The sequence below is a fragment of the Podarcis liolepis genome (assembly GCF_965112155.1).
Source record: "Podarcis liolepis genome assembly, chromosome: 13".
NCBI classification, from domain to species: domain Eukaryota; kingdom Metazoa; phylum Chordata; class Lepidosauria; order Squamata; family Lacertidae; genus Podarcis; species Podarcis liolepis.
In genome coordinates, this window is record NC_139573.1 from 11,842,376 (window position 1) to 11,869,316 (window position 26,941).

General features: G+C 40.5%; 1 protein-coding gene across 1 annotated transcript; it reads right to left on the minus strand.

Annotated features, from left to right (window-relative positions):
- Window positions 1-787: 787 nt before the first annotated feature.
- LOC310692614 (vomeronasal type-2 receptor 26-like) lies at window positions 788-25,723 on the minus strand (the record flags this gene model as incomplete). Its single annotated transcript, XM_083473559.1, has 8 exons — window positions 788-1,689; window positions 2,769-2,895; window positions 6,790-7,017; window positions 8,584-8,985; window positions 18,630-18,857; window positions 23,052-23,444; window positions 24,534-24,825; window positions 25,548-25,723. The coding sequence occupies 8 exons, from the start codon at window positions 25,721-25,723 to the stop codon at window positions 788-790; spliced, it is 2,748 nt and encodes a 915-aa protein (XP_083329685.1).
- Window positions 25,724-26,941: the final 1,218 nt, after the last annotated feature.

The window sequence follows — 26,941 nt, forward strand, 5'->3', positions numbered from 1 at the left end:
CTGACCCTCTTTTGTATTTTTACCCAATGGTAGGGAAAGTTTCAAAGAAATAATAATTATGGAAATATTAAAAAATGATGAGATGAGCAGAGAAAGGGAGGGTCCTAGCTCTCTATCATATTTAAGTTGTAATCATTCAACTTGTTTTTATTATTGCTTATAAGCCGCTCTGAGCCCGGCCTTGGCTGGGGAGGGCGGGGTATAAATAAAAATTATTATTATTATTATTATTATTATTATTATTATTATTATTATTATTATATTAGATGGCACAAGGCTTTTGCTTTCTCTGGGGAAGACATACCGGAGGAGCAGATAGGTCTCAGACTATACACAATTTCCCCAGGCTAGTGCCTGCCTCCACTTCTTGCCTGATATTCCTTTCCAACAGCCACAGATCATATAACCCAAACTGCCCAAATTCTTCCATAATTTGGACGGAGACTTGGTTGAGTCTCGTGCATGGCTCGGATACATTGAGCAATGCTCTCACTCAACATAAGGCAGCTTACAAAGTTCCCTTTTCCCTTTCCTCTATCTGCAGTTTCCGACGCACCCCAGCATCTGCTCAGGAGTTTCAGAACCTATTGGGAAAGTGGATGCCAGAAAATTAGAGTAAGGGAATTAGAGTAACCCAAATCATTTCCACATCATATGTAACTGTGCTGGATCCCAAGAACATAAATGATAAGATAAGCTCTTCTGTTATTTTGACCACCACATCTGACACTAGCCAGAAAGATTACAGAGCCTAACTCCCAACATAAATTACAATCTCTTCTGTCATTTATGCTTTGCTCCGTATCAGCTGTTCTCTGTTATTCAGCTCAGGCCTCATCACAATAATGTAGCATTTAGGGAAAAAGAGGCAAGCCAGCAGCCCAGCACTGGAAGCCAAGATGGAGAAGATCTCCACAGCCACCATGTATTTTCCTCTGGTGCTCAGGTACGTTGGAATAAAGGAGAGCCAAACACTGCAGAAAACCAGCATGCTGAAGGTGATGAACTTGGCTTCGTTGAAAGTGTCAGGCAACTTCCTGGCTAGGAAGGCCACCGTGAAGCTGACAGTGGCCAGGAAGCCCATGTAGCCCAAAACACAATAGAACATGGGAACTGACCCTTCGTTACATAATATTATAATTTCTTCATTCATTGAGTGCATGTCCAAATCTGGGAATGGGGGAGAGGTTGCCAGCCATAAGACACAGATTCCTACTTGAACAATGGAGCCAGAGAAGACAATGGTGTAAGCCAGCTTTTTGCCTACCCATCTCCTGATCCTGGACCCTGGCTTGGTAGCAATGAATGCCAAAACCACCGATACGGTTTTGGCCAAGATGCTGGAGAGGGCCACAGAGAAAATGATGCCAAAACTTGTTTGTCGGAGAAGACAGGTCACCCACCTTGGTTTTCCAATGAACATCAAAGTGCAGAGGAAACACAAGAGGAGGCAGAGTAGAAGAATATAGGTTAGGGTTCTGTTGTTGGCTTTGACTATGGCAGTGTCCCTGTGCTTAATGAAGATGCCAAGCACAAGAATTGTGATCAGAGAGAATAAAAGTGCACAGAAAGTTGAAACGATGGCCAATGTTTCATCAAAGCCCAGGAAGTTTGCTGTCTTTGGAATGCATTGATCCTGGCCTTCATTTGGATACTGACCTGCAGGGCACCTGTCACATATTTCATTCTCTGAAAATACAATGTACAATCATTTTAAAAAACCATGATTATGCTAAAGAATGTTGTTATCTGAAGTACGGGAGATTTTATGCAGCCAAACAACTGTACACTATTGCCAGTAAGTAAGGGAACAACAGAGCTGTAAATTTATAGAAAGGACTTCGTGATATCACTTCTCCAAGAAGTGAGGAAGTATGGTTTGTTTTCTGATTCTCTCTCTCTTCTGTTTGAACCATGCAACTGACGACATGCATTTTCAGTGCTTGAAGATATGGATTCTATTTTGTAACAAAGAATACCTTGCCTGTATTTGCTTCTGCTGATTGATGTCTGAGACCTGTGATTACTGCATGTAAAGCATTTAAACTGACTAATGATTGTTGACTATTCACTCCGAGAGGGGAGTGAATTGCATTGTAAGGGCTAAATTCAAACACTATAATCAAATTCTGCTGGGCGCTGTTTTGACTAAAGAGTGAGTCAAGCTCTGCACGTTTTATTGAATTTAGGCAGTTAGTCATGAATGCTTTTGCCCTAGATGCTTACAAAATCAACTCATGCGGCAAATGTGGATAAGCTGTATGCTTTTAGTGATGCTTTTCTGTTTTTCTCAGGACCACAGATACTGCATAGTTAAGAGAAATATTGTTGCTGAAATATTGAAAGGACTTTTACCATCTCCCCCAAAAGCCTTGTTTTTAGAGAAGGGGCCACCACTTTTATTCCACTGTAAATTAGTCAATGTTGGTGGTAAAATCATCACCCACCTTTCTAAAATATATTATTTTTAAAAAGTGAAGATACAATCTTGAAGAGTGTATTCTAGAAGGATAACATTATATTGATGCCAGCCTATAAACAATAAGGACAACACATCAAGCCATAATTTAAGACTTCCCTCCTCCAGAAATTAAACACAACAAAATTGTCAAGGAGTGCAGTGCTTACTAAAATAAACTGTATTGTTTTGTATATCTTTACATGCTATCTCCCACATTTCTCATTTGAGAATGTCTCATGTGGGCGTGGATCTGCCCAGAATATACTAACATGAGTTGTATAGTATATGCTAACACGGCATCTCTCACCCTTGTCATTTGAGAACGTCTCATGTGGACATGGATCACAATCATAACAGCAAAACTTCTCCCCCTCCTTCTTTTTCTTCCCATAACCAGGACGGCAATTGGCATTACATATTGAAAGTGGTGGTTCCTATCCAAAGATATGGGAGAAGGTTAATATTAAGAAAATGTTTAAATTAATATAACATAAGGTGATCTATCAGTAAATAGGAGTGCCAATATTGTGGAATAGATAATCCATATGTACATAGGTGACTCATGAAGTGGAGTCTGATGGAACCCTCTGTCACAAGAGACTAGGGCCCTGCGGGACTTGACATCTTTCCACAGGGCCTGCAAAACAGAGGTGTTCCATCGGGCCTTCTGTAACCTCATAGAACTCTAGCCCAATGGTTGCCATTAATTCGACTCTGAATTGATTTTAGAATGAATTGGTTTTAGAATGTATTTCAATTAATTGATTATGATTTTATGTAAACTGTGTTATTTTTACTGTTGTTAGCCACTCTGAGCCTGGCTTCGGCTGGGGGGAGCGGGATATAAATAATTTTTTTTAATTATTATTATTATTATTATTATTATTATTATTATTATTATTATTAAAGTCCACTTACTATATTCATCTGATAGCAGTGGTTGTGGCCTGGCACGGCTGCAGAAAATCTGGGGCGGTGGATATCCCTCACATATGTGGTCAGCTGACGGCAGCAATATGGCCATGTGGGAGGTTGTGAAAAGACCACAAAGTTTGAATTTGTTTTGCCCAATAGCAAGCAAGTTTAGCAGGTGTGACTATGGGATTACTGCCATTTGATTCATGAATTTCACTAGGTGCTATTTTGATGTGACTCTAGATGGTGGGATTTGCATTAAAAAAAAAACACCTTTCTACATAGAATACAATAAAAAAGCAATCTACATAAATGAAAAAGGGGGGGTGGAGAGAAAAAGAAAAGAGAAAGAGAAAGAGAAAGAGGAGGGGGAATGTAAAGCCCTCTCCCAAAGATAGATCTTAACCCTTGTCTCTCATAAAAGGGGGTGGACCTTTCCAGCTGTAACCTAGGAGCTTCCCTTTTTTCTCCCAGGCTCCCACCTTGGCAGATCTTCCATCCCCTGCCTCTCATTTCACCTGCCATCCATCTCCTTCCTGAGTGTACCAGAGTAGAGAACATCCAAATCAAAAAATAAACAAAACAAAACAAAAAACACAACCCACAAGCAAATGCAAAGTATAGTGGTACCTCAGGTTACATACGCTTCAATTTACAGACGCTTCAGGTTACAGACTCCGCTAACCCAGAAATAGTACCTCGGGTTAAGAACTTTGCTTCAGGATGAGAACAGAAATCGTGCTCCGGCAGCGTGGCAGCAGCAGAAGGCCCCATTAGCTAAAGTGGTGCTTCAGGTTAAGAACAGTTTCAGGTTAAGAACGGACCTCCGGAAAGAATTAAGTTCTTAACCCGAGGTACCACTGTAGATAAGCAAAAAAGGAAAAGAGAAAAGGCTGAAAGGGAGAAAAATATTTTTAAAAAAATAGAAAAGAAAAGAGAGAAATAGAAATTAAATAAATATGACTTATATCTCTGTCAATTATATATTAAAAAGTTATTCAAAATATTCAAAGTGTTCACTCCAGGATGGTATATAGCTGTATTCCAGGGTAATATCTAGCTGTTCCTTGTTCTACTAGGTGATGTTTCCCCAGTCCTCAATCCCATGAGCCTCAAGTTCATTCATTTTTTTCCATACCAAAAGTCTAAAAGTCCAATTGCTATTATTGCTAAGTGTCCAGTCCAGTATGTCAACTTTATCTCCTAAATAATAATAATAATAATAATAATAATAATAATAATCCAACATCCCTTATTAGGATAATAATCCATAGTTATTAACTTGTATTTTCATTAATTCACACCCAGTTCCATATCTTCCAACTCCATTTCCTGTTTGCCATGATTTTCCATCCTAGTTTAAAAAGAGAGAAAGGAGACTCCTTCCATTTTGATTTCATCCATTTGTTTTTCAACTGCATCACAAGAATTTTGATAGATTCTTTCCTCCTAATCCATAATACTACTAATAAAAAATTTAATATTTGTACCCTGCCTATCTGACGGGGTTGCCCCAGCCACTCTGGGCAGCTTCCAACAGATATCGGAACACAATAAATCATCAAACATAAAAAAAAAATCCCCAGATTGCACACAGGATCCTTTCTCTCTCAGCTCTGTCTCTGCCATCTCAAGATATATTTTTTATGTCTTTGTCAAGGGTTTCATTCCACTTCTCAAGCATCACAACTCCATTGTTTGTCTGTTTTGCTGCTCCAGGTACCTGTGTGGATGTCCTCTCCATTTCATAATCTCCTACCGCCATTTTCCCATTCCACTCTCATGTTTTGGCAGATCTTGATAGCATTTTCACCATAATGGTTTCTGTTAGTTTCCACCTTAACAGTCTCTGCCTTGAAGAAACGTGTCATGTCTCTTTAACAAAGAAGTACATTCCTTCCCACATTTGAGGAATTTAGCTTCACTTTTGCAGCCAGCACTCCACAAAAAGGACAGAGAGTTATAATATAAAATGAATATTCTTAGGAACCAGAGCACTCTTATCTGTTGATAATCTTCCTCAGTCACAAACAATTGTTTTGTTTTTAGCCTAATTAATATTTCTTCTTACACCAGCAGTTAGTTCGCTTTCCAGGTGAAAGTTTGATTGGCAGACAGATCACCTCTTTTGTAATTCATCATCACAATCTCAAAAGCAGTAAAAAAAGGGGGGGAGGTTTTGCTGACCTGGTGCCCACAATTGTGGTTCCTCACTCCAAGCCACTCCCCCTGTCAAAATACTTTGCGTCTCTGGAGTGAAGAGAAGCTTTCCTCAGAGCATTACAGATTAATCCCCTTGATCCCTCTATCTTCAATGAGAGAGTATGATAACCAAGAATTATGATTTGGCTATCTTTAATCACCACACAATTATCTCTGTTGATGTTCAGCAGTAGCCATCTTTCCTCCTAGAAGTCCTCAAGATGTTGGGAATTGGAGGTAATGTAGCATAGCAGTTCGTTTCCTACCTACCTGAAGGGTCATTATGAGAGAGTAGTTCTAGGAGATATTTGTTTAGCTTCATAGTCTTTAGGATGTGGTGTCCCATTAAGGTCCAGTTTATCTCCTATGTTATTTAGCATCTATGTGAAACTGTTGGCAGGTGTCATGGAGCACGATATCATCAGTATGCTGATGACACACTCTCTAATCCATTGAAATAAAGAAAGGTATCTGGAAGTATCTGGAGGGTATAATGAACTGGATGGGGTTGGTAGCTCCTGGAAATGGTGCCTAAAGGTGTACAATGAAGGGGCCAGTCAAATCTACCTGGAGAGAACATTTCACAAACAGAGAGCCACTGCCCAAAAGGCCCACTCCCATGTCTCCTCCCTCTAGACTTCTTGTGGAAGAGACAGATGAAATGGTTCAAGGTCTGGGTAGGTTCATATAGAGAGAGGCGGTCCTTCAGGTATAGTGGTCCTGAGCTGTTTAAGGCTTTATAGGTCCAAAACCACGCTTTGAATTGGGGCCAGAAAACAAGTAAAGTTACTCTTTCAAATAACAGGTAGGTAGCCGTGTTGGTCTGCTGTAGTCAAAACAAGATATAAAAAATCCTTCCAGTATCACCTTAGAGACAAACCTTAGACTGAAGAAGTGTGCATGCACAGAAAGGCTCATACCAATAACAAACTTAGTTTGTCTCTAAGGTGCTACTGGAAGGAATTTTTTTTGTTTTGTTTCGACTCTTTCAAATAGACATTCTCTCCACTAAAACACTGTCCATCTTTTTATGAATTTTCAACATAGATAAGATTTTCATCTTATTTTTGAAAACTTTCTTTTCTCCTACAGTGTATAACAAACTTAATTATACATTAAGTGAAGAACTGCTTTCTTCCCTCCCTTACACCCCATCTTTATGGAAAACTATGAATGTTGCCATCTGAGAGCCTGTGCAGTTATTTTCTCACCTGAGTGAAGCCACTGTGCCATTTGATTCTGTCGGCATTGATGGTGATCTCTTTGCCAGGAGGGGCCTGAGGATCCAGCCTCCCCACTTTGACCCTGACATATGATCCATTTCGGAAAGTGACCAAGTTTGTAATATCAAAGCCAGCTGCTAACTCTCCATATTCATTTAATGTGATTTCATCACCAGCGCTGTTGTTGAACGAGATTCTCTGTAGGAATGATTGGACCTATATGAAAAGAGAACCACAAGGTCTACAAAGTCAGGGAATGGGCAGGTGTGGGGGACTCTCTGGTCTGGAATGGAGTAACTGTGCCTCTAAAGGACTAGGTGTGCAGTCTGGGGGTCATTTTGGACTCACAGCTATCCATGGAGCCACAGGTTATCTCATGCTTGGACTACTGCAATAAACTCTATGTGGTGCTACCTTTGAAGGTGACTCGGAAACTACAATTAATCCAGAATGTGGCAGCTAGAGTGGTGACTGGGAGTGGCTGCTGGGACCATATAACACCGGTCCTAAAGGATCTTTATTAGCTCCCAGTGCATTTCTGAGCACAATTCAAAGTGTTGGTGCTGACCTTTAAAGCCCTAAATGTCCACGGCCCAGTATACCTGAAGGAGCATCTCCACCCCCATTGTTCCAAGAAGTGAAGTTACAGGGAACTAGGTAGAGGGATTTCTCGATAGTGGTGCCCTCCCTGTGGAACACCCTGCCTTCAGATATCAAGGAAATAAACAGCTAGCTGACTTTTAGAAGACACCTGAAGGCAGCCCTGTATTGGAAAATTATTAATGTTTTATGTTTTAGTATGTTTTGATATATGCTGCGAGCCACCCAGAGTGGTTAGGGAAACCCAGCCAGATGTTTTTTTTGTTGTTGTTAATTGGAGGGTGTGCGTGGCTTTCATTTCCTTCATTTCTGGAATCCCTGAATTTTGCTAGCTCTCTGTATCATGTGTGCTGGAATTACCAAGGAAACCAGAAATTTTCATGGACACTCCACCAGATTTTGAGAAACGTCAGAAAGCTACAAGGGTCATTTCAGGCAGTTTGATTTGCACTCCACTTGGCTAATTTGTGCTGTTAACTGTAGGTAAGAGGAATGCCTATGTAATCTAAAGTCTTTTTATTATTATAAGAACTTTTCTAATTCCAATCTCTGATATAACAAAATTATTTTTAATTATCAAGGTTTCTTTCTTTACTTATAGTGCATTGCCGAATTATATAATATATCAAGGCAGTGCATAACACAGAATATTTTGTAAACTGTACACTTTGTAACAGGAAACCCTACCTGCCAAGGTTTCAAATTCTGATGAGAGAGTCTTTCTCTACTCTCTGTTCCTTTGTGGTTGGCTCCAGCCAGAAACATGATCTGTAAGGCATGTGCCAAAGCATAGACAGCATTGTAGATGCTGTAGCTGTGGCCGGTCATGCTCATTTCAAAAAATGATGCAGGAAGGCTCTCCAGCATCTCCTCTCCAGTACATGTGACATAAAAGTATTTTGACGCAGTGGAGTTTGAAAGTGAACAACCAAATGCTTGTTCCCATAAATCTTTGATAAAGCCATCTCCAGCTTCCCAATAAGGATTTACATGCTGAAGAAAGTCTTGGAAGCTGTGAGTCTCCTTGGAGTGGAGAGCAAAGGAGAGAGCACCATGGAACATTTGTATGTTAATACCAGTATTTTTTTGAACTGTATGTAATGGGAAATCTATTTGAGCTGTTGTAATCCACACTTTTCCTTCAGGTAACTTAATATGTGGATGATATATTAACAGAGTTACCATTGTCTTTGCAGCATTTAACAGCCATGCAATAGATTGACTTTCTCCATATATAACAACAGCATTGGCTTTGCTCATTATGAAAGCTCGTGTGAAGAGCTTTGATCCACGTACCACATCATCTACCGTATCAAACATGTTACCAGTGACATGCAGATGGTACCAAATCTTTTCTGTGAATGCTGAACAGATCCGATTCTTGTAAAGCATTGGTTCAATTGCCCGCAAGAAATGTTCTCCAGCTTCATTATCTGGAGTGAGGAGTCCAACCCATTTCCATCCAAAATGCAGAAGCAACTGGATAATTCCTTGATACTGAAGTCCTTCATTGGGGACCATGCGGTAAAAGGAAGGGAATTTGATTTGTTCATTCATGACTGATTCAAATGAACCATATGAAATCTGAAAAAAGAAAAACCAAACTGTCCAAGTGGAAACAAGAACTCACAACACGTTTATCTGAATATAAGTGTTGTAAGTGTTGTAAACATTCCAATTACCTCCAGATAAGTATCTGTTTATTGGGAAGATTGTCAGAATGTGCTTTAGCTACTATTCCCCACAATTTGAGGCAAGCTATTAACAGTCATTCCTTGCTAGATATTTCACCCGCAACTCTCTCTATATAGTGGTTTTTATGTTGATTTTTTCTGTGAACTGCCCTGAGAGCTCCGGGTATAAGGTAGTATATAAATTCTAGTAGTAGTAGTAGTAGTAGTAGTAGTAGTAGTAGTAGTAATAAATCCTATATACTAAAATGTACTCTTTTTAGGGACATAGAAAAATGCAGACAAATAATTGTGCTCAATAATTTCTGAAGCTACTCATTCTTAATATTATTGAGTCATCACATTTGTACACATTGATTGTCTCCAAGTATTTGGAGTATTTATCATTGCTCACTGTACTGTACTGCTTTTGGCACCACTAAGCGTATGATTCAACAAAACTTTCATGTGGAGCTGGAGCAATAGAAACCACTGATCCTCTTCTTCTGTTCTGTAACCCTTATAGTGATTGTAGAGAGAAGTTGATACTCCATCTACTATGAACTCTCCTGGGAAGATCTTCCGGGAACTCTGGAAGATCTCTGGAAGAGTATGCATGGTTTTGGTCTTTTACCACAATAAACCATACAAAATATCAGTAAAATACAGTGGTACGTTTGGTTGCAAACTTAATTCATTCCGGAGGTCCGTTTTTAACTTGAGGTACCACTTTAGCTAATGGGGCCTGCCGATTTCCGTTCTCATCCTGAGGTAAAGTTCTCAACCCGAGGTACTACTTCCGGGTTAGCGGAGTCTGTAACCCAAAGTGTTTCTAACCCAAGGTGTTTGTAATCCAAGGTACTACTGTACAAAAAAAAAAGTATCACCATCATTCTCTGCAAAAATTAAAAGCAACAAAGATGAATTCACATAATGCAGCAGAATGGCACAAAATACTGTTTTCCATTAACCTCTGAAAGTCAACAATTCTGAATAATGTCATACTTGCCCCAGGAAGGGAATTTCATAATTCTCCGGGAGAGACATTCTTGGTTTTTTATTATTTATTAAATTTGTCAGTGGATTTTTCTTGCCTGGGGCAACCCAAAGCGACTCACAACCAAAGAAGTAGACAATAAACCACACATACATATCATGCATGGAGGAGTTAATGTCACAGAGTAAGCTGTCCTGCCAGGTTTAGCTGGGTCACTCCTTTAGCTTTGGAGGATGGTAATCAAGCCTATTGTTGTCCTTCAGTCTCCCAGAGAAGCTTGGCATGTAGAGAGGTCTGAGCTGGTTGCTCCAAGCTCACACTGCATGACTCTAACAGGCCATACCAATTTAGGAACTTTCACAACTGTAACTAAGCCTGTGTTTTCTGACTGATGTATGGAAAGGCACATGAACCTCACCTTCAGAGGGTTTATAAGTAAACCATTTTTAATTTAACAAACGTGAGGTCTTTTTCTATGCAGGGGGAAAAGGGGACTATTCTGAAACTCACAATGACATATTTTAAAGGTCTACATGCTTATATTTCTGTGCTTTACTGTGCAGCACGTTTTGTAGTTTTAAATCTCTTCTGGGATTCTCTCATCAAAGAGTACTTGCCCCAAACCTGGATTTTGCTTCCAAGGAAGTCTCTTTTCTATATTTCATCTTTCTATTGCCACCAATGCTTGGAAATTTTCAAGCAATCTTACATTATATGCATTAAACACACATTCTTTGGAACACTGCCTTTCTCACCCACGTTATACCTCTCTAATATAGTTATATACTGCAGTCTCTTTTACTCTTCCTTTTTAACCTGTCCATATTCATGAGTCAGCAGGTTTCTAGTAGAAGGGGATGGGGATAGTTTATTATTGTGTGAAATTTCATTATTATTATTTTAATTCCCATATTCTACCTGTGGAATCTTGTAAAGACCTAAGATGTCTGCCATGCACAAAGAAGTCTCAGAGCCAAATCCCCCAATGACTCCTACTACATTTTTCTGGATGCTACATATGTAGTTGGGGAGAAAGTAACGCGATTTAAAGAGCAGATCCAGAGTGGTTCGGTAGGTCATCTTTGAATCATAATAGCTATCATAGATGTGGAACCCAAGAGTGACATTGGGCAACATCCTGGGATTCTGGTTGATCTCATCAATGGCGAACACCAAGGCCAGGATGTGTTGGTACAACTTTGTCATCACCCTGCAAATGAAGTGAGTTACTGTTTTATGGGAGAATTAAACAGAGCATAAAATCTAGAACTGAAAGGAGCGGGTATAGCCTGCCAGTTTAGTCGTCTTCTTCTTCTTCTTCTTCTTCTTCTTCTTCTTCTTCTTCTTCTTCTTCTTCTTCTTCATCACCCTTCATCTGAGGATCATATGGCGGTTTACAATAAAAAAACACGAAATATATAGCATAGTATGAGCTAAAAACAACGCCCCAGTTTAAAATAGCATAGATTGTTCAATTAGCCAAAGGCCTGGGAGAAGAGAATGTTTTTGCCTGGTGCTTAAAGATATGTAACAAAGGTGGCAGCTGAGCCCGCCTGGGGAGAAAATTCCATCAGTGGGGAGCAAAAAGCCCCATTGTTGTGTTGTAACCCTCCAGACCTCTCGTGGAGGAGGCACATGAAGAAGGGCCTCGGGTGAGCTTTTTCCAGCTCTACACCATCCCTACTTAGGTGAATTGACCAGAACTGTACATAGTGTACCAAGTGTAGGTCACGCCATAGATTAGTTTAACTGCGTTATGATATTGGCAGTTCCTTAAGTGATGTTTGCTAGAATAGAATTCTAGCACAGTTGCACCCTGTGTCCACATTTTCACTGTGTTATCTGCTATGACCCAAGGTTTCATTCCTGGTCATTCACCACTAGTTCAGATGCCATAGGTATATAAGTAAAATTACCCAGCCTGTATTCGCGCCATAAGACGCACACACATTTCCCCTTACTTTTTAGGAGGGAAAAAGTGAGTCTTATAGAGCAAAAAATACGGTAATATATATTTTTAGCTTGGAATAAGCCTCACTTTGCACTTGCTTAAATTGAATTGCCTTTCCATTTTACTGCTCATGCAACCAGTATGCAGAGATTATTTTGGAGTGCTTTGCAATCTGTGTTATTTTTTAATAACTAAACATTTTAGAATCATCAGCAAACATGACTGGCTAACTGCTTGGCTGTATGTTGGAAAGCAGTTCTTATATCATCTTACCCACTTTCTCTTTCTCTTTCTCTTTCTCCTACTCTCCTTTCTCTTTATCTTTCCAGAATTGGTGAAGGTGAATGTTTTCTGATGTCTAATTAACAGTTTAGGCATAGCCTACAGTATGTGCATGGATATTTCTTATAGAAAATGTCCATTTGTTGTTGTTTTTTTAAAATGTAAAACTTTTCCCCAAAGCAATCAAAGTACTTTTCTGTCAGATATCCAGATATCCAGATATCAATGTATAAATAACAAATAAAATAATGTTAAGGACATTTTACTTACACTGAGAGATCAATAAAGACACGAGAAGGGTGTATATTGAAGGAAAGCTTGGGGTACATGTAAAAGATATGAGATGCTATCCCACCAATGATAAGGTCCCCTTGTTCATACCACTCATGTGGAATATGCACAGGATTATTTCTGCTGCAAACAACAGTGTACACTTTGGGCACCATATTGGGAAGCAGCAGGAGAAGCAGCAGCAACAACATCCTGATCCCAAATATCCTTCTACACATGGACTCTCCTTTGCCTCTCTACAATATTGTTACTATCATCAGTCTGACTTGAACAGGATGGATTTGATGGCAGCCAACTCCGGCAATTTAGTACTTAAGCAGACCTGTATCAACCTTTTCATTAACTTCAATAATGTCAAAAAAACTGATCGAATGCTATATAAAATATCATGATTTGAGATCTAATTGATACAATGAAAAGCAAAACTCTCTGAAATAACAGATCCTGGCCTCACCTCTCCTCCCTTACCATAGCTGTCTTTGGAACACCGGGGTGCTTTAAATCATTTCAGATTTACGTTTTCATTTTTTTTATTTCCCATTCTGCCTTCTGGAGCTTTGCCAGGTGAATTGATTATAATAATTTTAATAATTACAGGGGAGATAATCACTTTCACAATGTTGTTGGACTCTATGTCGCATCACCAGTAGGAGAACTGCCGAAGTAAACATATCTGCCACATCACAGAATCAAATGTTAGGAAGGGATCTCTAAGGCCACCTTGCCCAATCTGCTTGCTAATGCAGGACACCCATAACTAAACAAAAAAACAAAACCCAAACAAAACACCACCTCTTCCTAGAATACCTTGATGGGGCCTCCTACACTCTCTCAACTAGGTGACACTGATCAGACATTGCTATCCACCCCACTAACTAGATCTTGGATACAATGCAGGAGAGAGTCCTAACCATATCCAAATGTATGGGCCCTGACTAATGCAGTCTAGACACTTTAGTAACAACACATATGTACTGTTTGAAGGAATGTGGCATGCATGGAAACCTCTCTGGCATCATCCAAAAACTGCTAGGCTAGCTCAGTTGGTAGAGCATACTCTCAGAGTCATGAGTTCAAGCTCCATATTGGGCAAAATAATTTTTAGAGATAACCCAACCTCATCCTTTCCCCACTTGTCTAATTTCCTATGGCTAGGGGCGCCTACACTCTGTGACACTTACTGGATCTTGGGAACAATGATGGAAAGGGTGCAAACCATCTAGGGACCCTGGATAATACAGTCTAGCTACTTTTGAAAGAGCACATATATATTGTTTGAAGCAGAGTGGCATGTTTGAGGATGTCTGTGCCATCCCTTTCTTGCTCTGGTAAGAAGTGGTAATTCTGAAGGCTGTCAGGGTGGCCCATCAGTGTAAGGCAGTGATAGGCAATGTTGCAGCATCCATATGTTTCTGGACTATAGCTTCTACCATCCTTGATAATAATGGTCAATTGTAAGCTGATGGAAGCTGTGGTCCTGAAACATCTGGAGATGCACACATTGTAAACCCTTGGTGTAAGAAAGGTTTGAGCTATAGAAAAATGCCTCATGTCTGGTGTGATCTTTAACTGTCAAGGCTTTGTCAAGTATTAAATCCCTCTGAGCCTGGAGCAGTATCTATGGCAAGGTGAGTCATTTCCTTTCTCCCTTCCCAGCCCCCTGTCAATCCAAGTATGAGATTCTAGAAATATTGATGTCCCAGTTTTAAAATGAGTTAGAGGTGTGTTTTTGCACCTAGAATTTCTCATGGAGTGACCATTGATTTCCCGTTTGGAGCACTTTTAAATGCTCTGCTTTAATCGGCTATTGAGGTGTCGTGGGGGTTGGTGATCATCAAGATGTTACGAATAATATAAATGAATAAGTACAGAGGCTTCAAAATGCACCACACAAAACATGACCCATGATTTAATAGAACTACTGTCCTCATGAAATTGTCATTCATTTCTTAAAATAATTTGTTTATGTAGGGGGCATGGTAAGCTTGGTAATTAACACAGTGTCATTTGCCCAAGAAAACTCGAGAGAAGAAACACTGGTAACATGTTATATTTATTGACATATAACAATGATAGACTCTGCAATCAGAATAATTCAAACAAATTATCCAATACCAATGAGGTCTGGCTGGTGAAGAGGATTGATGGGAGCATTTCAACTCCCTGATCTCCTGAGCCAGTTGGTAATTTCCTGCTATGAAAAATACAGGGAAAATGATACCCACAAGCAAATCCACATAGCCTAAGACCCCCAAAAACCCCACAAAATATTCTGTCATTTATACTTTTTGTGTGTCAGCTGCTGTCTGCTGTTCAGGTCAGGTCTCACCACAATAATGTAGCATTTTGGGAAAAAGAGGCAAGCTAGCAAGCCAGTACTGGAAGCCAAGATGGAGAAGATCTCCACAGCCACCATGTATTTTCCTCTGGTGCTCAGGTATGTGGGAATAAAGGAGAACCAAACACTGCAGAAGACCAGCATGCTGAAGGTGATGAACTTGGCCTCATTGAAACTGTCAGGCAACTTCCTGGCTAAGAAGGCCACCGTGAAGCTGACAGTGGCCAGGAAGCCCAGGTAGCCCAAAACACAATAGAACATCAGGATTGACCCTTCATTACATAACACTACAATTTCTTCATTCATTGAGTTTGTATCCAAATCTGGGAATGGGGGAGAGGCTCCAAGCCAGAAGGCACAGATTCCTACTTGAACCATAGAGGAGGAAAGGACAATGGAATAAGTCAGTTCTTTTCCTACCCATTTCCTGATACTGGATCCTGGTTTGGTAGCCATGAATGCCAAAACCACTAGTATGGTTTTGGCTAAGATACTAGAGAGGGCCACAGAGAAGACAATGCCAAAAGCCGTTTGTCGGAGAAGGCAGGTCACCTTATTAGGTTTTCCAATGAACAACAAAGAGCAGAGGAAACACAGGAAGAGAGAGATGAGGAGAATATAGGTGAGGCTTCTGTTGTTGGCTTTGACGATGACTGTATCTCGATGCTTAATGAAGATGCTGAGCACCAGAATTGTGATCAGAGAGAATAGAAGTGCCGAGGTAGCTGAAACAATAGCCAAAGTTTCATGAAAAGCTAAGAAGTTTGGAATCTTAGAAATGCATAGATCCTGGTCTTTGTTTGGATATTGATCTGCTGGGCAACTGACACATGTTTCCATGTCTGAAAACAAACAAACAATGCATAACAGTTTGTAGCAACCAATACTATTCTTAAGAATTTCCTCACCATTAGTCCATCTAGCATTGTATTTTCCATTTCAAAATGTTTCAAAACTTTCAGCCCCAATGCTTTTACCCTGGATCAGCGGTTCCTAATTAGCTAAGTACTGTGGACCCCCTGTTTTTCAATAGTCAAACATGGACCCCCTACTTTTGAAATTTTTGGTATATCTCTAGTAGTTTTTATTGCGCATATGGTGCCACTGACACCCTGTGTTGGCTATGCAGACCCCATGGGGTTCACAGACCACCAATTGGGAACCACTGTCTTAGATTAAGAAAAAATAAAAGTCAAGTATTAAATCTGGAATTTTTTTTTCCATGAAGGACATCTGCTTTTATAACCACTCCTTTTCCCTAAAATCATATACTACATATAAAAATGAGTACATTACAGCTGAAATCTCTGGGGCCCAGATAGGTGACTTTAATGAGACTTTCACCCTCTCATCAAACAACCTTGTTCTTAGAGGAGAAACCACCACTTATATTCCCCCAAAACTTTATAGAAGTTGGAGGTAAAATATATTAACTCCCATTTTAACATATTTTTTCCCAAGATGTTTTAAAGATAAAATTATATTGATTTTATCTATGAACAATGAGAACAACACGTCAAGCCATATTTTAAGCCTTCCCTCCTCCGGTAGATTAATTACAACAAAAATGCTGAAGAACCCAGAGCTTACTAAAATAAATTGCATTGTTTGCTATTGTCTTAAGAAGACATTGTCCACCTTTCTCATTTGAGATCATTCCTTCTGGACATTGATCACAATCATAGCAGCAAAACTTCTTCCCCTCCTTCTTTTTCTTCCCGTATCCAGAATGGCAGATGTCATTACATACAGAAGGGGGTGGCACCTATCCAAAGACGTAGGAAAAGATAAATGTTTTGAGGGAATCAATGTAATATCCAATATCAGGTGATTTAACAGTAAATATGAGGACTAATAGTGTGAAATATATGATCCATATGTGCACAGGTGTCACATACAGTGTGGTAAACAGCTGCTCCTCTAATCATTATACAAATTCAACAAGACTGCAATATTCATATCTAGACCATCCACCATTTCAGCTGCACCAGAATTCAGTCTAATCTCACCTCACAACCTAACTGCATTTTCTTTAAGGATTTTATATATGTTCTTTGTTGTGACTCACGGTGATGGCAATTAAACATACCCCATTACAGTGGTTCTGTCCCTACCTGCATGGTCAAACTAGTACTAGGGAACCATGCCATGGCTTTTGGGCTTTGGTGTCCCTTTAGGACCTATTCTGTGTTTTGTTGCCATTTATTATCTGTATGAAACTCTTCAGAATCATATCCTAGGATCCGGAACACAGTATCATCTGTATGCTGATGATCTGCACCTCTATCTCTTCACTAGATTGGAAAGAGAGGTGGTGGTGAAGGTACTGCCCAGGTGTCTGGAGAGAGTGATGGGTTGGGTGGGGGTTGAATCCTTATAAGAGAGAAGTACTTTGGGTGGGTGTTTCCCATGCTTGGGAACATAGGTGCTAACTCTAGGTTGGCCCTAGCACCCACAAAATCCCAATTGAAGGGGTTGGGCACCCACAAATTTTGGTGCCAGGGCTATTCACACTGTATGACACCCACAGCCCTGGGCACCCATGGTTGTGGAGCCAAGCTTGGCATTCCTGCTTGGGAATTATGTGCAAAACCTGTTATGGGAGGGGTTGCACTCCTTCTGAAGCAGGAGTTTCTACATTTCTTTTTGGTGGCTAGGGGTGTTTATGCCCATCTTAGGCTTATTCACCAGCTACAACTGTCTCAAGATGTATGCATCCCAAACTTAGAATCATACAAACTCAAGAAGATTATAATGTTCATTCTCAGCCCAAAAAATGCTACAGCTAGCATAGCCTTTGCTTCAGTAATTTCACAAACAAGAATGCTGGACAATTGTGGATTCTCTGGTAGTCATTGGTCCTCCTTTGTGTGAGATGTTTTCTGTGCATGTTGCTCTTTTTTGTATTGTGGGTCATCTGTTCATGTACAGTGGTACCTTGGGTTAAGAACTTAATTCGTTCCGGAGGTCCATTCTTAACCTGAAATTGTTCTTAACCTGAGGTACCACTTTAGCTAATGGGGCCTCCCGCTGCACCCACGCCACCGACGCATAATTTCTGTTCTCATCCTGAAGCAAAGTTCTTAACCTGAGGTACTATTTCTGGGTTAGCGGAGTCTGTAACCTGAAGTGTCTGTAACCTGAAGCATCTGTAACCCAAGGTACCACTGTACTGGTAGACCTTACAGCATTTCTTAAAGGGCAATGTTTTCTTGATGGCTTATAATGTCAGTATCACATGCAATATAATATCATGTACAAGAAAAGTGCCACCAACAAAACAGCAGACCAAGAAAGAGGGCCTCAGAAGCTGAAAGCGCTAACATACAGGAAAAGTCATTCAAATAGAGTATCTCACCATTAAACTCTCTCTCACACATTGGTCTCTACAGCCACACCTGGTGCTGTAACCTTCAAAAAGTTTGACCTCACCCCCCAAGGTGCACTTCTCCATTGTCTCCTGTGACAGACGGATGCCAACCATGCAACCATCCATCCATCCAACCAACCAACCAACCAACCAACCAACCAACCAACCAAGTAAGTACTATTCATCTAGATATGGAATCCTCTTTTTTTAAGCCTATATTTTAATAGTGAATATCAAAGTTAACAATATGTGAAGTGCTTTTGTTGCAACCCATTTTGTGGGTAACCACATATTATGGCATTTCAACCACTGTGCATTTATTTCCATACCTTAGTGAAGCGCCTGTGCCATTTAATTCTGTCTTCATTAATGGTGAGCTGTTTGCCAGGAGGGGCCTGAGGATCCAGCCTTCCCACTTTGACTCTGACGTAGGAATGATTTGGGAAAGTGACCAAGTTGGTAATATCAAAGCCAGCCGCTAACTCTCCATATTCATTTAATGTGATTTCATCCCCAGCACTGTTGTTGAATGAGATTCTCTGCAGGAATGAGTGGAGCTAAGTGGAAAGAGAATTGAAAAGTCTATAAAGCATTTCCATGAACACTTCGACAGGCACTGACAAACTACAGAATGTCGCAAGGTTATAATTTGACACAGTTTGACAAGCACGTCACTTGGCCAATTCATGCTGTTAAGAGATACCAAGAGGGGAAATAGGTAGGCAAGTTCCCATACACATTTCTTCAAAAAATTCTACCCCCACCCCCACTGAAATATGATTAGGATTGCTGATAGCACCCTGCACACACACACCCCATTGTTGTTATTTTTTAAAAAAGGTCTAATTTATGCCAGTTGAATTTTTGGAACAGTCGTAGGTAGCTCTAACTCTTTTGATAGAAGAAGAAGAAGAAGAGTTTGGATTTGATATCCCGCCTTTCACTTCCCTTCAGGAGTCTCAAAGCGGCTAACAATCTCCTTTCCCTTCCTCCCCCACAACAAACACTCTGTGAGGTGAGTGGGGCTGAGAGACTTCAAAGAAGTGTGACTTGGCCCAAGGTCACCCAGCAGCTGCATGTGGAGGAGCGGAGACGCGAACCTGGTTCCCCAGATTACGAGACTACCGCTCTTAATCACTACACCACACTGGCTCTCTGTTACTGCTGATAGCTGCTGTTACTTACCTGTACTTTAAGAGTTAATACCTGTTAACTCCCACTTACACTTATTTAACATACACACTTGCAGCTTCATGCATCTGGTGTGAAAAATATTTGTTCTAAAATGGTGTGCACACGGGGGGAGGGGGAATAAGAAAATGGAGTGAAAATGGAATGAAGGGGGGGAGTGAGTGAGTGAGTGAGTGGGAGAGCAGGAAAAAATGGCCAGCAGTCCTTAGCAGCTTTCATGAGGGTGTTTGAGTGCAGAAGAGGTGGTTGGAGAGAGTGATCGGAGGAGTTCAGAGAGACTTGCGCAGGGCAGGGGTCAGCAAACTTTTTCAGCAGGGGGCCAGTCTACTGTCCCTCAGACCTTGTGGGGGGCCAGACTATTTTTTTGGGGGGGGAATGAACAAATTCCTATGCCCCACAAATAACCCAGAGATGCATTTTAAATAAAAGCACACAGTCTACTCATGTAAAAACACCAGGTAGGCCCCACAAATAACCCAGAAATGCATTCTAACTAAAAGGACACATTCTACTCATGTATAAACATGCTGATTCCTGGACCATCCGTGGGCCAGATTTAGAAGGCAATTGCCTACCCATGGCGTAGGGGTTTGGAGACAATTGAGGAGGTTGGAGTGCTGAAGATGCAATTCAAGAGGGTGATATGTAGAGGCTAGAAAGACTCGTGTGTGTGTGTGTGTGTGTGTGTGGAGTGACAACAGAGGAGTATAGAGTGCGGCAGAAGGAGTTGGTGAGGGTTGGAGAGACAACTGAGGGTTTTGTAATGTGGAGAAGGTGGTTGGCAGAGCTTCAGACTGCAGAATAGTCCCCAAACACAAGGCATCATTGTCATCACCATTAGCTGCTGAGAAAACAAAGTAGTGGAAGGTGGTTCCTGTATTGGAAGAGAAGTTAGCTGTACTTGACTGCTTGAGGGATGGCATGCCTGTGTGTGCTGGGGGTATGCAAAATTGGCCACAACAAATCCAGTATCCATGCCATCAAGGTGCATGAGAAGGAGATCCATGGGTCTGTGGCAGCAAGTCCAGCACTGACTGCAAAGGTGGCAGCCAGGTGCAGGACAAGGCTTTGGTGAAGGCAGAGAAGGAGTTTAACTTGTGGCTGAAAGACATGAACTGGAAATGCATTTATTTGGATGGTAGCATCTTGCGCCAATATGCTCCGAGCTTCTATGACCACTTCAAATCATCCACCAGCCTGCCAAAGTCATTTAAACCCAGGTTGGCTTAACAGCTTGAAGAGCCATTAAACTGCCCTGGTGCTTATATCATATGAAGTGAGGGAGATGAAGAGGAACACTAAGAGCTACATTTGTCCCTCAGCAGTAAGTGCAGCAATTTATTATTGATGTTTCACAACTTTCATAACCTGTTGCAGGATCTTAGCCAGACCCAGTTGAATATAGCAGAGCATACACAGAATTCCAGAAGCAATCAGTTGCAGGCAGGTAGGATGAAGAAGGAACAAGACGCTGCTACCAGTCACTTGGATACTTATTGGTGTTTATTATTTACAGCAGACTCACAAGTAACTATATACAGGATACAGACACAAATCTTAACTCTCTCACTGAACAAACTCCAAACGACTCTCAGAACACACACTGACCTACCAACTAACCAACCAACAAGGAAGGTCATGAGTCATCATGCCTATGTAGAGACCTTAACCAATAGCAGAGTTGTATCCAAGGTCCCATATCTCTAGGCAGAATAACTCCCTCTGCTCAGTCTTCTTGGCCTTCGGCCAACTCCTTAATTGCTTCTGTGGGAAGCTGCTTCAGATTGCACGTAGTCAAAAATCCAAACATTTATAAGATGGCTTTTTAATAGTTTTCTAGAGGTTGTTCTAGCCTTATGTGATTTTGCTTATACGTGGAATGGCGAGGATTGTAAACCCCATGCAAAATGTGAGTTAGCTGTAGTTGTTGTTAATCTGTCACTTATAAAAACCTGTGTCATCTAAAGTCTTGGAAGGGAGCACAAGGGTCATCCAGTCCAACCCCCTGCAACACAGGAAGCTCAAATAAAGCATCAATGACAGATGGCTATTTAACCTCTGCTTAAAAACCTCCAAGGAAGGAGAATCCATAACCACCTAAGGGAGTCCATTCCACTGTTGAACAGCTCTGTCAGAAAGTTCTTCCTGATATTTAGTCAGAATTTCCTTTCTTGTATCGAGTCCTACCTCCAGAGCAGAAGAAACAAGTTTGCTCCATCTTCCATCCTGACAGCCTTTAAGATACTAGAAGATGGCTATCACATCTCCTCTCACTCTCCTCTTTTCCAGACTAAACATATCCAGATCCTTCAACTCTTCTTCATAAGGCTGGGTTTCAAGACCCTTGATCATCTTGGTTTCCCTCTTCTGCAAACATTCCAGCTTGTCAATAGCCCTCTTAAATTGTGGTGTTCAGAACTGGATACAGTATTCCAGGTGTGGACTGACCAAGGCAGAATAGAGTGGTACCATTCCCCCCCCCTTTGACACTATACATCTGCTGATGTAGCCTAGAATAGCATCAGCCCCCCCCCCACACCACACTGTTGATTCATGTTATCCTTGTGGTCCACCAATATTCCTAGATCCTTTTCACATGTACTGCTAGTAAGCCAGGTGTCCCCCATCTTATATTTGTGCAGCTGGTTATTTACGCCTAAGTGCAGAACCTTACATTTGCCCCTGTTGAAACTCATTTTGTTAGTTTGGGCCCAGTTCTCCAATCTGTTAAGAACACATTGAATCTTGATTCTGTCTTCTGTGGCATTAGCTACCCCTCCCAGATAGGAGCCATCTGCAAATTTGATGAGCATCCCCTTAATTCCTTTGTCCAAGTCATTTATAAAGACGTTGAACAACAATAGTATCTGTGGCATCCCACTTGTCAATTTTTCCATTCAGTATATGTATTTTAAAAAATATCCTAATTCCCACATTTGTGACAAACTTCCTAATTTTATTCTTTTATTTCTTTACCTATAATTAAATGCTAGCTCACATGACAAATCAGCACAGTGCACAACACTAAACAATTTGCAAAATGAATACTTTGTAAGAGGAAACCCTACCTGCCAAGGTTCTACATATCGCAGGGCAAGTCTTCCCCCAGCATCTCTTCCTTTGCGGATGGCTCCAGCCAAGTGCATGCTATTCAAGGCATGTGCCAAAGCATAGACAGCATTATAGATACTGTAGCTGTGACCAGTCATGCTCATTTCAAAAACTGGTGCAGGGAGGCTTTCCAGCATTTCCTCTCCAGTACATGCGGCATGAATTACTTTTAAGAGACTGGAGTTTGAAACTAAGCAACTGAACGCATGTTCCCAGAAATCTTTGATAAAACCATTTCTCCCCATCCAATCAGGATATATGTCCTGAAGAAAGTCTTGAAAGTTGTGAATCTCCTTGGAGTGAATCGCAAAGGAGATAGCACCATGGAACATTTGTGTATTAAAATAAGCAAATTTTTGGAGGACATATAATATGAAATCAATTTGGGCTGTTGTAATCCATACTTTTCCTGCCCGTAACATCTTAGGAGAAAATAGTAGCTCAGCTACCTCCATTGTCTTTATAGCACTTGATAACCATATAATAGATAGGCTTTCTCCATATATAAGAACTGTGTTGGCTTTGCTCGTCATGAAATTTGGTAACAAAACCCTTTTTTCAGCCAGCGTTTCTAGCATGTTACCGGAATAATGCATATTTGGTTCGACTCGTTCTGTGAATTCTGAACAGATTCCATTCTTGAAAAGCATTGGTTCAATTGTCTCTAAGAAGCGCTCTCCGGCATCATTAGCTGGAGTGACGAGCCCAACCCATTTCCATCTGAAATGCAGAAGTAACTGGATAATTCCCTGATACTGAAGGCCTTCATTGGGGACCATGCGGTAAAAAGAAGGAAACTTGGTTTGATCATTTATGGCTGGTTCAAATGAGCCATATGAAATCTGAAAAAGAGAAAAGCCAACACTTTCCAAATGGAAACAAGAACTCATGCTATTCCAGTTTCTTTGAATAGAAATAGAAATCCTATATATCCAAAATGTGCTGAGTTTAGGGAGAGCAGCAACCTCAATTTATATATAAAAACACAGAGAACCTTGCTCAATTGTTTCTGCAGATATTTAGCATTGTTATTGTTATTATGACATCATCACAGCTATGCTTGTACACATTGATAGAGAGCAGCATTTATCATTGTTCTATTAAATGTCTGCTAAGTGGATGGAGAGAAACTCCAAGGTGGAGGTGGGGCAACAGAAACTATTGATCATGTTCTTTTGCTCTGTATCCTTTATAGTGACTGTAGAGAGAGGTTGATGCTCCATCTACTAAGAACTCATCCAGGAAGATCTACAGTATTCGGAAATCCTGAAGATCATCATAAGATTATATATATTATTGTTCTCTGGCCACAATAAACCACATCATATAAAATATCACTAAAATACAAAAATACAATACCAATCATTTTCAGCAAAACTAAAAAAAAACTGTAATGAAATCCAGCAATGCAGCAAGACAGCACCTCTGTATCTCTCTCTAAAATGCCAAATGCAAGAACAATAACAAGAAAACAGTGTTTGTAATTAGCCTCTGAAAGTGAACAGTGCTGGATAACATCATACTTCCTCAGGAAGGGAATTTCATAGGAACATTCTTAGTTAATGCGTCCTGAGTTATTTATGCCTTTGTACACCAGTATCAATGTCATAAATCGAGATTGGTAGCTCACAGGCAACCAGTGCAGTCCTTTCAGGATTGAAGTAATATGGACCAATCTAGGTGCCTCATTTACGAACCTGGCACCTTTGCAACAATCTTCCATTACATCTACTAAATACACATCACCCTTCTTACACACATTGTTGGATATGCATACTACGCCCCCATCCCAAATATATCCACATATTACATCCCTTTTTCCTTCTTCCAATTTAACACTCCATATTACGAATTAGTAGATTCCTACTACAAGGAAACGATAACAGTGAATTAGGGTACAAAATCTCCATTTTCCAAAACCCATATTCTACCTGTGGAATCTTGTAAAGGCCTAACACATTTGCCATGCACCAGGTAGTATCAAAGCCAAGTCCCCCAATGACTCCTATTACATTTTTCTGGATAACACAGTTGTAGTTGGGAAGAAAGTGATGTGATTTAAAGAGCAGGTCCAAAGTGGTTCGGTATGTCATTCTTGAATTAAAATAGCTATCATAGCTGTGGAACCCAAGAGAGACATTGGGCAATATCCTGGGATTCTCATTGATTTCATAAACAGCAAATACGAAGGCCAGCATGTGCTGGTAAAACTTTGTCATCACCCTGCAAATGAAGTGAGTTACCATTTCACGGGAAAAATTAAACAGTGCACATAACCTATATATAAGAGTTTAATCTGCCTGCCAACAAAGAGGCAGCACAGCTGGCAAGGATTATTTGGGGTTTTTAAAGACAATATTCAGACACTCCTGTTTCTTAAAAAATATATCAATGTGTTCTCTACAGCTGCTGCACACTTTGTTGACATCTTCATGAAACTATCTATTGACGATTTCTTACAACCACTTGAGACCCCATGAGCATAGAAGTGAGATTACTATCTTAGGTCCATCACTTAACACTTGCTTACAATGAATTAGGTTTGCCATTTAAATGCCCATGCACCCAGTTTGAAGAGATCATTTTGGAGCTCTTTACAATCCTTGTTTGTTTTCTCTATCCTGAACATTTTGGTATCATAAGCAAAACTGAGTACCTCACTTCTTGGCTATACGTAGAAGGGCTCTTTAAAAAAAATCTATCCCCTTTCTCTTTCTCTTACTCCCTTTTCACTCTGTCTTTACAGCATTGGATTAAAAAAGCACTTAATGTTAACTGACAGTATGTGCATAGCATATGTTCATGGAGATTTCTAATAATCCCCCTCAATTCATTTAAAAACTAAACTTCTAATGCTATTTCCCTGCCAAATCAATCAAAGTTTTCTTCAGTCAGATATAATGTATACACAATAAATAAAATAACCTTAAGTACTGGTTACTTACATTGGGATGCCAATGAAGCTTTGAAAAGGGTGTTTCTTGAAGGAAAATTTGGGGACTATGTAATAGATATGAGATGCTATTGCACCAATGACCAGGTCACCTGGCTCATGCCACTCGTGTGGAACAGGAATAGGGTGATTTGTTGTGCATTTAACACTTTGGACTTGGGGCACCATATTGGGGAGCAGCAGAAGCAGCAGGAGGAACATCCTTCTATGCGTAGACTCCTCTATTTCCCTCTACAATTATTACTGTCATCCACTTGCTTCAAATAAGATAGATTTGGGGGCAGTTGACACTGTCAATTTGGTACTTAAACAGACATGTGCCCAACTTATTGTTAACTCAAACTCTGTCACAATATAATGGCATGGGTGACAAATAAGATACATGCCTCAAATACATAATTTGATTCAAGACTTATAGATTAAAAGAGGGAAACTGATAACTGACAAGTAACAGAGCCCAGCCTGTCTCCCCACCCCCTTACTACAGCTGTATATGGAGCACTGAAGAATTTATAATCATGTCAGGCTTGCTCGTTGATTCTTTTTTCCACCCTGGAGTTTCAGCCAGGAGAATTGATTATGGTAATTTTAATAATTACAGGGGAGAAAATCACTTGTGCGGTGCTTTTGGAGTCTATGGCACATCAGTAGGGGATGACAATCGTATTTGTCACATCACAGAATCAAAGATTAGGATTGGACTTGCCAGGTCATCTAGTCCACTCCATGCCAATCCTTGACATCCACAAGTAAGAACAATAAAACCCACTGATGGGCAGGCATCAATCCGCTTCCTAAAAATCCCTTCCTAAGAATATTTTTAGAGTTGAACCCACCCCATCCTTTCTCCACTTGCCTAATTTGTTACAACTGGGGGCTGCTACACTGTTCCACCTATGTAAGATGTATTGGACATTGTTTACTATCATACTAACGGCATACTGGAAACAATTCTGGAGAGAGCTCTAATGTTATCAGGAGGTAGGGACGCTGGTTAATAGTGTCTAACCACTTTAGAAACAACACATCTGATCTGAGGCAATCTGACATGGTTGAGAAGCTCCCTGCCACCAGTCTTTCACTCAGATAAGAAATCTAATTCAGTAGACTGAAAGGCTTGCCCTACTAGTGTAAATCAGTCACATCTAATATGGTTCCCTCTGGATATTGTTGCACTGTGGATACCCTCATCCTTGATAATAATGGTCAGTGGTAGGCTGATAGGAGTTCTAGTCCAACAATTTCTGGAGTGTATTAGATTGGCTATTCCTGGTGTAAAGAAAGTTGTGGTATGTAGAGAAAGGTCTCATGCTTTGTGTGATTTTTTTCTTTCAGAGATACTTCAGATCTTAGAGCCTTCTGGGCCTGGAGCACTCCCTAAAGCCA